Source organism: Streptopelia decaocto (genome assembly GCF_964273445.1).
Source record: "Streptopelia decaocto genome assembly, chromosome: 7".
NCBI classification, from domain to species: domain Eukaryota; kingdom Metazoa; phylum Chordata; class Aves; order Columbiformes; family Columbidae; genus Streptopelia; species Streptopelia decaocto.
In genome coordinates this window covers 49,229,715-49,242,662 of record NC_138661.1, presented here as the reverse complement: position 1 = coordinate 49,242,662, position 12,948 = coordinate 49,229,715, and the positions used below count along the sequence as shown (strand labels likewise).

Below are 12,948 nucleotides of genomic sequence, written 5' to 3'. Positions count from 1 at the left end.
CCCTGCACTGCCCTGGGAATTTGGGGAACCCCTCTAGCTGCTGTGCCTCTTGCCATTTTATAACATTCCCTCAGTACAGTGCATTGCTGCTTCTTTAATATTCTAGTTAGTCTCCTTTTGGGGACCTCTATACTTGATTACATATTGCACAATTACATATAACACCAGAATTCAACAGACACTGAGGGGAGTGACCAATTAATAACCATGAGATTGTACAGAGCAGTAGTTAGCATTCTAGAGCTGAATTCCAAAACACGTTTCCCTTCTTGCACACACGAACTGCGAGCCTATAAAAATAGGTATAATACAAAGAAAGCAGATACAATCTGCTTTCTTTTGAATATTACCAACACAGGTCCTAATGTGGAAAGCCTCTTTTATTCTATAGGTTTGGAAGCAACTTCTCTTTTCTCTGGAAATGCCCTTTTTCCACATTTTGGAGGGACAAATAGCACAGATTATTTTATGTTTCTTCAGCTAGGCTAGCGTTTGTACTTCATTGCTCTCCATTAGGGACCCTTTGCATACCTCGATAAAGAAACAACTTTTGCCAGTTTATGATCTTCACTAATTTGCGATATCAGGATTATGAGTGAACCACATGCACCTCCAATTTAAAGGGAAAATAATTTTGCAGGATAAACACCACTCAAGCTTTTCTGTCCAACAGTGACATACTACCAAATCTTAGTTTGGTACCAAGAGTCCTTGGGACTCAGTGTTGAAGTAAATATAGTCACCAGTGGAGACCTTACCGAAAATTTTTGGACCCAGGGAAAAAAATGTATCACAGCTGCTGATGATGGCTGCCAGGTAAATGCTAACAGAATGTGGTCTACCCTCTAAAGCAAGAATGTTATCAGTTCTTGTGCAATATTTACTTACCTACCTTATCAGCCAGTTCAATTCGAGCTGACCGCACACTTTGCAAATATGTGAACTGTAATGCCATTGAAAATAATGCTGGGGTTAATTTGCATTAACAGCAGAATGCTGCCATGCCCCAAAGACAATAGAATCCTATTCCACTATTTCCATAAAAATGATACACTAGTCACTAAAGACACATGAAATCGATTTGTCAAAAGAGCTGTATTCAATGGCATCATGACACCTCTTTCAATTAATTCTACCCCTCAGACCTTGGAAGAGTTACTCAATTTGTAATATACTATGACCATTTTAACCCCAAAATAAAGCAAGTCAGGTGATTTTTTTTTTTCTGACCCTTGACTAACTTCTGACAAAAAAATGGAAGAAAAGTTACTGAAAGCCTGACATGCTGTCTCTTCAAGCAAATCCACTATTTTTTCTCAAACAAATGTTTGAGAAAAAGCTAAATTATGAGAAGCACCATGTCTTTGCCTCCATGATACTGAAAAACAGATTTATAAAATAATAAAGAAGAAAGTAAAAGATCTTCGTTTGTGTAGTTCTGGCAAAACAAAAGCTTCAGATAACTTGCAGGACAAACATTGACCTTAGACAGACAAAAGCAGCCATAAGGAATGAATTTAGTTTAACTAATGTTCTTGGTTAAAGCAGAATCATCTCCAGCAAGGAGCGATTTACAAAGCTTGGGGCAGATTGCTGTATTTATTTGCTACATTAAAGGACACAAAGTATTATCAGCAATATAAATACAAGCACAATATTACAGATTTCTTTATCTTAAATAATCCTTTTCACTTCATCTTCTTTTTGCTCTCCTTCCTGTTGAGCTCTCACAAAAACAAAATCTTGAATATTGGTCTGGAAGACAGAGATTTGCACAAAAATCAGAAGTCCTGTCTGCAATTTGGTGCTGAAAACTGTTAACTTCACACTCTCTAAAACCCATTATCATGTGACCCGTTCTCTTTAATAAGATGGCTTTATTGGGGAAGATTCTTAACTGCTGGAAGAAAATAATGACAGATTGTGGAACCTACGTTTGCGTCTTCCACATCTGACTTATCTATATTTTTGTTCCAAAGAATAACATTTGCCAGGAGCTGAATCCAGCATGTGCTTTTGCTGAGTAGTTTCCTGCATTTTATAAATATATTACAGTTTCAAGGGTACATATCATATGCCTGGTGGAGATGGAAGTAAAATGTCTTTTTCTAGCTTGCTTAATGTTTGCATCTTTTGGAGTTAATGTAACATCTGGAACTAGAAATAGGAAACAGCTCAGATCAGAAAGAAGCATACCTTTGTCAAGCCTATATTTGTTAAAGTTCTGGAGAAAATTTGCAAGCCAAATTTTCCAAATGATGTAGAACCACTATTTTATCCATTAAAAGTTTGGAACCATCATTGCTACATAATCTACCATTATTGGTAAGAGCTCTCTGCCAAACCAAAGAGGAATAAAATAAACCTGGTGAAAAAAACCCAAACCAACAGAATCCCACACAAACAAGCACAACCTTCCCCCCCGCCCAACAACAAAAAAACAACCAACCAAAACACACAAACAAAACCCAATACAAACAAACAAACCCACAAGAAACAAACCCACAAAAAAACCTCCAGAACCTTGCTTCCATTGGCATCCAGAATCTAAAAAGGAGACACTGCAGGTTTTCTTTTTTTTTTTTTCCCCATTTGTGGGTTGATCTGAACTGTTTTCCACAACAAAAGTAGTGTTTAGATGTTCAAGGACGCTGTCTCTTTGTCTGCATTCTCCTAAACCAGTTTATGCAGAAGCAGGACAAATTTTCAGTGTTCTTTGAAGTTTTAAAACTACTGAGCATAACATGGAGGTGGGGGGAACCCATACCTACTCCATTTAAAATAACAGCAAAATTATTGCCATATACTCCATCACATAATGTGAAACACCCAAATATGTTTTTTTTCCTGCCACATCCCCCATCCCTATTTTTATGCACTGCCTTTACACTTACTCGTTTTGGTAAAGCAGCAGTACCGTGTAAGAGACTACTTCAATGCCACTTATGCTTATTCTAAAATCAGAAAATACCAGAGACCTCAATGGACAGGCTGTTTAAATTTTTGTGGGTACACATAGAGTGCCATAGTAATTCTCACAAAGAAAACCGTCATGAGTCAGCTGACAGCTCCAGTGTGGTTTGAATATGTTAAACACTGTTATGGGATTTGAACTAGTGTTCTATGGTATTAGATAAAATACAAGTTTGTACTTTAAAGAATTCTTAATCAAAATATGAAACCTCACTGATAAGACAATTAAAGTATTTGGTATTAGAGAATCAGTGCAAAGAGGAGTGATATTTGAACAGGGTGGTCTGGTAGAATGGAAATCAAATCCTTATCTGCCAAATTCCTTCCCAGTACTGTGCCACCCCATGAACATCCATTCCTAACTCAGTTCTCTGGGTCTAGCATAGAAACACAATCCAATAAGGAATGAATGCACAATCCGCTACCTTGCGAAGAGAGGGTAATGGGGTGGACTTTGCTAGCACCATGCACATGAACATCACTACTTATATCGTTTAAGCCATTGCTTTCTTAAGTTCTACAACAGAATATGTTGATGCAAATATGCTGTCTGATCAGGTAATAAACAATTTTTTTGTATCAGTTAACCAGGCTGAGGAGACGGGGAAAGTATTTGTTCTTTAATATCTGAACAGCTAGAAGTAAAAAAGCTTGAGTTTTTACTATATTTGCCAAATGCCTCAGCAGTGCTGCAGTAGTTGATGCCAGTGTATTGTCATAAAAGGGCCAGGGACTTGCCCTTGATGTGAATGTGCCTGCTGTCAGCAACTGTATTTTTATGATGATACCTCCTCAGTGACTTGCTGAGTGACTTACCTCAGAACACAGTCCTCAGAGACTTCTGAACTGAGCTTCTAGCTGAGGTCTGCAGGCTTTTATGTGAGGGATACCATAAAGCAGTACTCCCCTCAGTGCAAGTAATTTGTCATTAATGATAGCCCGTAGAATTAGTTTTTTGTACCCAGGGTTCCAAATCTTAAGTGGTTGACAGGATCTTTCACTCTTATGGACAGCAGTGTAAAGACCATAGCTTTGTATAGCTGGAGAAGGTGAGAGTCCAGTGCAGTAGTCTATGATGGATCTGGAAAAGTTTGCTCATCATGTCTTGAGACAACAGCTGTGTGTGAGGCCTGTGACAGCCTTCCTTGTATCACATTGTTCTTAACTTAAGAGGAAGTTTGGAAACTGGCTGTGGTGCTGGTCAGTAGGTTGCCTATGTGTATGTGATGGGTCTCCTGCTATCAAGTTCTTCCATTTGGACACAGTGTTGGACTCAGGCGTCCTAGTACAGACCTGTGAGGTACTGCTGCCTAGTTGTTCTTAAAGAATGGGAAAGTTTTCACCTCCCTTGTGGGCTTTATTGTTGACATTTAGACTGGGATTTCCAGTGGACCTTGGGAGCTCTCCCCATCATGACTGAAGTTGGCAGTTAGCCTCCCTTGCAATTCAGTGCAGGTTCTCATCTCTAACCAGCTCCAAACTCAAAAGTTGACTTTTAAGACTGGAGGATGCTCAGCTTCACAGCTGTTTTCAAAGTGCTGGTTGTCAAAGCTTGTTGTTGGGTGTCTGCCTGGAGCCAAAATGCTCTAATGCCCAGTAGAGAGTATATTTACATTTAAGCTGTTGTGTGCATTATGGTTCTTGAGTAGCAAATTGTAGCAGAATCCTCAGAAGAACAAGCAAGTTGTTACAAACAGTATACTTCTGCTTTTGGGAAAATCCCTTGTATATTTTATCTTCTGTAAAATGCTTGGGTGAGAACCTGAGGTCAGGAAGAAATGAGGGTTCAGAGATATTATAGGTTTAGCATTAGCTAGTCAGGACTGCATGAGACTGCAGTCCTCACAACTGTTTGGCTGAACACCAGTTGTCCATTTCACATCAAGTGATTGCCAAGAGCCAGTTTTGCAATCACGTTTAGAAATTTATTCTGAAAACACAGACCAGATGAAAATTGCTTTGTGCTCTAGTGAATCTGTGTTTTTCTCTAAATAAAATGGTTGAAGTGCTTGCGAGTCTTAAATTAGTATCTCAGCAACTTGATGTAAATGTTGCCATATCACAGCAGGTATACTGGTTTTTGTTTAGTTTTTCAGCAGATCTCTAAATATGTTCTGTATGCTGCTTGGTGGTCTGTGGAGCGTTGGCTGCTTACATGGACTTGGCTGTCCTCCTTTCCAGCTGCTAAACTTCATTAAAAGGCTACTCCACGTAGCCATTTTCAGTATTTGCCACAGGGGTATTAAGGACAGTCTGAGAGTACTATTGCCTTGTGCACTAGGAGGGAAGTTCATGTGGTGTGCTTAATGGGTGGTCTGTGAGAAAAGTTTGAGAAACCCTGTTTTAAAAGATTGTGTCCATAGAAAAGTGGTCTTGAACACACATAGCTTGCTTCCAGCCTCTGCAGAGATGGAAATGCACTAAATTATGCATACTGAATCCATGTCATTCTGGAATTTTTACTTGAAGTAAATAATATAACCAGAAACAGGACAAAACAATAAGGAGTAAGTTCAGAGTGTGCTGTTGGAAAGTTTTAAAACATTTTATTGCCATTCCAGACAATCTGAACACATCTGAAGTTTCATAATTCATATGAAGCACCTTTGCTGGACGTCTTCAGAGCATTCTGAGAAACACTTTGGCATCTCTTGAACAAGGGAAATGAACTAATTCAGGCCAATGGAGATGACATAGTATATAATCAGTGCTATATTTTGTTGTTACTGCTAACATTATTATATAAGAACTGGACTGCCAAACAAAAACAACAGTCTGAAGTAAATCTCTTGTCTTCCTAAAACCCTGTAATTGTTGTTGGGGAACCCTACACAATCCAGAAAATGTAACAAGATCTTAAAAAAACTTACTGCTTATTTATTTAAAAATATAAAATAAAAGGTAGCTAGCAGTTTATCTAACAATATTTTAGTGTTAGTATTTGATAAAGCTACTAAATTCATCTGCTTCAGGAGGGCAACAGAAACAGTGATATATTATGTTACTGGGAGAGTTTTTAGAACTGTTTTGTTTTGTGTAAAACCAAGCATAAATACAAGCAACTCTACACCCTTGTAATCAAGATTTTCAGTGAAATGGTATGGGAAGTTCAGTCCACTGAGCTTTTTTTTTTGTGTGTGTGTTCTGTTTCAAGACACACAGGTGAAACTCTTTCTCTGAGGCAGGAATTAATTGTACAAAAGCCACACCTGGGGAATGGCTATCCAACTGCTACTAAAAATCACCTGTTGCAAGCAATTCCACAGCTTCTGTAGCATGCTCCAGTATCTCGCAGTATATTTCTCTCTGCATCATCTCTTCATTCCCTTCACCATCAATGAAAAGCCCAGAGCCTAACCAGATCTAATTTCTTTAGTGTGTCATTTCTCCAGTAGCCAAGAATAAATTCTCTTCAGCCTCTCATGAGAGTGTTTACTGGTTGGACTGTTGTTTTACTCTTCTTTATCTTCGTGCCTTCCCAGCTTCTCTCCTAGATGAGAACAAACTTTGTATGTTTTCTAAACCCACATAAAACTCTTTATTTATATATATATGCTTTTCTGTGGACCCTGTCCAGTTTACTGCCACTAAACCAGCTGTTCTTTAAATTTACATAATTTATTTATAGAAACCCTCCCCAATGTATTTGTGGCTAATGCCATGTCACTTCTTTTAGGTACACTGATGGATGAACAGCCTCCCTTTTACTATAGCCTGATGGCAAATAGATCACTGAGATCCTGGTTGTCTTCTAGTATTCAGAAGTGATACTCAAGGTAATAGCACATATAAATGAAAACGGCACCAAGTATATTTCATAATATGGGATATTAGCGTGGATTGGATTACCTTCCAGTGGTTTATACCTAGTGTGGCCATGTAAACAATTTAAAATACAGCCTAGTAAAGACTAAAATTTACAAAAATTGCATTACATCTCCTGCACACAGTGTGGGAGATGTTTTTAGTGGTTTAAAATAACATTCCTGTCTTCTCTTCAGTTTCAGACTTTGATTCTACCTAAAGTCAGGTAAAATGGAAATGCATCTTCCTTATTTGATTACCAGAATGCTTTCTTTTCCTTCATAGCTCACTGACCACACTTGCTCTGTGGCTCACAGAGAGGAAGTCTTAGCTGTGTCAGGAATGAAAAGCTGAGCGCATTATGGAGCCTTCTGCTGGAAGGCCTTTAAGTGCCTCGCTTAAGCATGAGTAGCCTTTGTGGCAGCCCTCTGAGATAATTAACAGCAGCAGGAAGAGTATATTTGTAGCAGGTGGAATGATTTTTACAAATCATCAGGCTGAAGCACCTGCTGAAGTTCACTAATGGGGTATATATGGGAGTGAAACCAAGGAGGCCTGATTTTTTTTAGACTTGTGTTCTACAAACTGCTACTATCTACTTCTGTATTGCAGCTAGAATATTCTATAATTTAGTAATTACACTAGGAATTCACCTTATCTATAGTAAGGTTTTTTGAGGGTGAAAATAGCCTTCTTTAGAGGACTGTACCTGGCAAGTTTAAACTTGGGTTATGTGCAGTTAGTACAGGAAGACCAACATCTTCAGTAATTTCAGGTTCTCTGCAGCAGCAGCAGCTGCCAGTAAAAAGGACCAGGGTCAAAAATATGGAGCTTGAAGTATTTAAGAAAGATAATTTTTTTTTTTAATTATTATTTTTTCCTGCTAAATATATAACAGTTGTGTTGAAGGAGTAAAATAACGTTATGTGTATCTGTGGGATTTATACATACCATATTTTCTTCTTGTCAGACTGTTTTGTTTTTTAAGTTGTGCTTGATTTTAGGTTTGGCTAAACTATTGATTACATTCCTTTCTCTTCCAAGTCTGAACCTCTCTCCTTTTTACCTTCTTTCCTGCATCTTTATGGTTCCAGTAGTGTCTGTGAGTCGTGGCACGTGAGCTTCCTGCTGCCACCAACTTCTGTCTCTCTTCGTTTGAGCTAGGCTATGAAAAATGGGGATAACACGCAAAAGGGTGACAGCATGTGGAATAACTTCCCTAAATGTTTGGAAGGAGCCTTATGTTACACATCAAAGATCTAAGCCTCCTTCCAAAAGAGTTAGAGCTGGACAAGAGGGATTGCTTTGTGCTGATTAATTTAAGACTGCTAGGACCCTACCTACATGGTCTTGTTTCTGCATAGCAGCTATTTTTAAGTATCAAAAGTTGATGCATGTTTACTCCATATTCTAAGAGTTTCCATGAGACCGTACACCCTTGGGTGCAAAAGTTTTGAGATGTTTGTTTTTTACCATCTTGTGTGCCTGTGGCAGGAGTGTATGTGGGGTGTTTTTTTTCCTTGGTAATGAATGTTTTTGTGGTTTGGGACATTGAATGCTGAAAGAATTATATGCTATTCTCTCTGTCCAGCTGTACACATGGCTTAAACCACAGATGTCCCCTATGCATTTGTCCTGTTAAGAATTGAAATGATATTTAAAATATAATTTGTTGCACATACTGTGATTTTGGATGGCAGTTTTAGTTTGTATGCTTGTTAAAATGAGAATTTTATTTTATATTGTGTACCAGGCTCCCAAGATCATTGGTCGCTTTTCTTAGAAGCACAGTTAAACCTTTCCATGACCTTTAGTTTAGTTAACTGTTTTAAGAGTTGCTAAGTAAGGCTTTTCTCCTGTGCTGTACATAGGATTTGTATGTGTTCTGCACTTCTGATGCTTTTAACAGTAATAATCATGCACATTCCCCAGTATTCTCATGTCTTTCTATTTCTGCTTTAAGGGTAAGGAGACAAAATGTAGGCATGCCAACAAGTATAAAGCAGTAGTATAAATACAGCTTTTTAAAACTATCTTTTTCATCTTGTCTTAGAACTGTTGCAGCTTTGTGGCTAACCAGTAACTGATGGCAAACGCTCTGTTGGTTATAATTCATTATCTTAGTCTTAGTAGGTAAATGAGTGAAGTCCCATAAAACTGGTTTTCAGAACTATTACTGAAACCAATAGCAAAGATCATAGAGTGCAATTTTTTTTTTTTTTTTGTCCTACGTCACTTTGCTGGGTCTAACAGTTGCCCCTGAAGCACTTAATAAAATTAAATGCTGTAGGTGGCATTGATACAATTAAAACAAAAAATGAAAGTTAATGGTTGAATTCAGAAGCAACACACTGGCCTGTTCCTGGTTAGGAATTGAGTGTGGGTTCAGTTTCCAGCTTTGCTCTTGATCTACTGAATGGTCTTGGGCAAATCTTCTGCTCCTTGTCTGTGTGTAATTACTGAATTTTACTTGTTTTACCAGCATCAGGAAAGCTGTCTTGTGTATACATAAGACTGGGGGATTTGTACCCTTTATGTATAATTCATTTGGTTGACTACTATAAACAGTATCAGTTTTAGCACATCTACCATAGTTCCCTTACCACCATATCTATCACATTCGTAAGCGATTTTTTTTTTTTTTTTTTAAATACAGTCTTACAGTCGTCATCACTTCACCATACATAAAAAGGCAGTAATCAGCTTTCTTCTTCTCTGCTGTCCATCCATCTCTGTTAAAAACATAAGCTCTATGAAATACGGTGAGTCTGCCGCCATCTGCCCAGTTGTAACTATAATACCATCCAACAGAACAGGCCAGTGTGTCTCTTCTGAGGGAGCTCCATTCCTTCCAACATCTAGTTGCATTTTCTGAAATACTGGCATTCTTATCTGCCAGTGGTACTCACAGCTGTGGCTCATATGGTGGCATCATTGTACTCGGCTGCTGCCTTGCCAGCCACATCTGCAGATAACTATTTTTCTCGTTTACTGCTGGATGAAGCAGAAAGCCTGCACTTTTAGGAGAGAAATGAAGTGGTTAACTTGGCCATCAGTTTGGCTCTTATGGTTGGAAAGGAATGTTCTGCAGTATGTCTGCTTAATGTCCTCTTCTGGAAAAAGCAGCTGGGACGAATCATGCCTTTGTCTCTGTTTGAATCATGCTTCCTCCCCCCATGGTGGATCCTACAGAGGATCTTTACAATCTCCCTATGCTAGAGTTTGTAATACTCTATGTGGGAGGTGGAGGGAGGAGTTGTAGGACTCAGACCTTCACACCTTTCCCTCTGACAGTGTGGAGGGACAGCCTCTATTGCAAGAACAGACCTATCTCCTTTTTAGGGTATAATATCAGATGAGATCTGGTATGACAGAAGAGTCATCTTGTCTATGCTAAAATCTCTGACAGTGTTACTACTGCTTCTGTATGCCTCACTGTCAGATCCAACTCAATTAGGTTAATTTTCTTGCCTCTCATGAGTCTCTACCTCCTTATTTTCTGTCTGTGAATACCAGCATTATCCTGTGAGGTGATGTCATTGTCCAACTGTACTTTGCATACAGAGATCTAGAATTTGAATAGATACTGCTGGAACATCTCTACGGCTGTCATTTTTGACATCTTCAAGCTTCCCATCCCTTTTGCATCAATTGCAAGTTAGCTCCCCTTTCCAAGCCTGTTCCCTGTCATTCAGTACTAAGATTCCAGCTCCCACCATACACTTAGAACTTCAAACAGTTAGGGCCTTTGTTTGCTCTGGTTGCCTCTTCAAGCTACCAGCAGTCCCCACAAACTTCCACAACCCACATAATCTTCCTTAACAACTCTTCCTTTAATTTCTCTTTTGTTGTGCAAGGGAGAAGACAGTAGTTCTGAATCTCTGTCACAGTCTTTGCCATCTGGGAGGGCACTTGGTAGGATCATTTCAGGGTGTTGTATCTGGTACCGTGTTGCAGTTTAACCTCAGCACCCCAGAGCTGGCAACTAAAACCACTGTGCTGCTTGCTCACCCCTCCCTCGCCCTCAGTGGGATGGGGAGGAGAATCAGAAAACAGAAGGCAAAACTGGTGGGTTGGGATAAGAACAGTTTAATGGAACAGCAAAAAAATAAAATAAAAAATAAATAAACAGTAACAATAATATTATAATAATTAAAGAATTTACGAAGTGATGGATACACAGTGCAATCTCTCACTATGTGGTAATTCTGGTGTAGCCTGCCTTTCCAAGCAACTTTTTCCTCTAAACAGTGATTGTCAACTCTGACTGCAATTCATACCAAAACCTCCCCCTCCTGTTTCAGACAGCAGCTCGCACTGGAAACACAAAAGCACTGAACTCTGTGGTCCAGAGAGAACCGAGAGCATCCCAGAATGCCCTGATCCTGCAAGTCAGAGGGAGAGGCTCCCACCCTAGCCAGCCCTCCATTTATAACCTTGCATGGTATCGAATACCCCTTTGGCTAGTTTTGGGTCAGCTGTCCTGGCTGTGTCATCCCCCAGCTACCTGTGGACATTAACCCTATTTTAGCTGACCCAGCATGTACTGATAGCTTCCAGCCTGCTACTGCAAGGCATCAGAACTTACCTTTTCTGCGTTGTTACTACTTCAACTTGGTGAACCAAGCTTCTAAACCATGAAGACTTAATTTGCTCTGAAACTGAATTTATGGATTGGCAGAAGGCATTGTTGAAGGACCTCAGTTTGAACTACTAACTATGTTGAAGACACTATCCATATTCCATAGATACAGAATTGGGCCTGTTCTTCCCTCTGTCTTTTACTCCTTTGTCTGACTTGGAAAGAAGAGGTTTTTGGGTAATGCGCATTTTAATCTCATGAAACTTCCACGTTACTTCTCCTGTACTGTCAGCCCCCCTGATCTGGGAAAAGAAATCCTCTTCTGCCATATTCATACTCAGTGCTTTAGTATCTGTAGATGCCAGTAATACTAACAGGTTTTCACTTTTTTCTTCTGTAGCATCTCCATTTCTGCTTTTTGCCAACCGGCGGGATGTTCGACTCGTGGATGCTGGAGGCACAAAGCTGGAGTCTACTGTGGTGGTCAGTGGCTTAGAGGATGCTGCTGCGGTTGACTTCCAGTATTCGCAAGGCATTGTTTTCTGGACAGATGTGAGTGAAGAAGCCATCAAGCAAACTTACATTAACCAAACTGGGAATGTGGTGCAGAATGTCATCATTTCTGGTCTGGTTTCCCCGGATGGCCTGGCATGTGATTGGATTGGGAAAAAACTTTACTGGACGGATTCAGAAACCAATAGGATAGAAGTAGCTAATCTCAATGGAACATCTAGAAAAGTCCTCTTCTGGCAAGACCTTGATCAGCCCAGGGCAATAGCTTTGGATCCTGCTCATGGGTAAATATTAATTTGAGTTAAATTCTTAAATTGATACAGTGGTGATTTATTTTGAGGTTTTAGTTCTGAAAAAGAAACATAGCCTTCTGTTTCAGTTTACATGTTCCCAAGTTATTTTTCTCAAGATCTGTATCTGAACATATGTTTGAGCTTAAATATTTTGTGGCAAGAAGTGACAGCCCAGATGTAGAGCCAAAAAGAAAAATACAGCTGTTCTTAGGTGCCAAGCCAAATATTCAACCTGTATGATTGCCCAACTTATTACATTTCACTTCTGAAAAGTAATGAATTTTCCAAGCTTTTTTTATTGTTATTTTCTCAGTTACCTTCTCTGGTAAGTTAACTTGCATTTGATATGTGATGTCTATTTAATGTATCTAGTCAGCAAGGTGTGTAAATCTGCACAAGTCAAAACAGAAATTTTCACTTGCTGTGCTCTGGTAAACAAGATATTTTTAAGTAGTGATGTTGATTAATCATGTTTGTGCTGGTAAGTAAAGAATCCAGGTGAAAGTGGGGACTCTGAATGCTGGAAGGTGACCAGTTTAGGAAGTAATAAGGGAGGAGGCTGGATGTGTCACTTCTAGTGCTCTTGAAAATACTTGCACTTCTCTATGGTTCTGCAAATCTAATTCTTGTTCGTGTTGGGAGGAAGGTAAGATGCAGGCATAGTTTATTTTCTGTGACTTTGAAAGGCAGTTCTTTGCAGCACAGATGTGCAGCATTTCTTAAACATACACAAAATCCAGTAAGTGTAAGAAGAGAAGACATTATTTTGGTGTATGTTAGGTA

At 39.2% G+C, this 12,948-nt stretch overlaps 1 protein-coding gene across 5 annotated transcripts in view; it reads left to right on the top strand.

The window, feature by feature from the left end:
• The window catches only part of LRP5 (LDL receptor related protein 5), a 173,184-nt gene that overhangs the window by 20,392 nt on the left and 139,844 nt on the right, over positions 1-12,948 (top strand). For all 5 annotated transcript variants that reach the window (XM_082058602.1, XM_082058600.1, XM_082058601.1 and 2 more), the window contains exon 2: positions 11,760-12,156. In XM_082058602.1, coding sequence (XP_081914728.1) covers positions 11,760-12,156 — 397 coding nt within the window. The remainder of the gene's footprint in view (positions 1-11,759; positions 12,157-12,948) is intronic.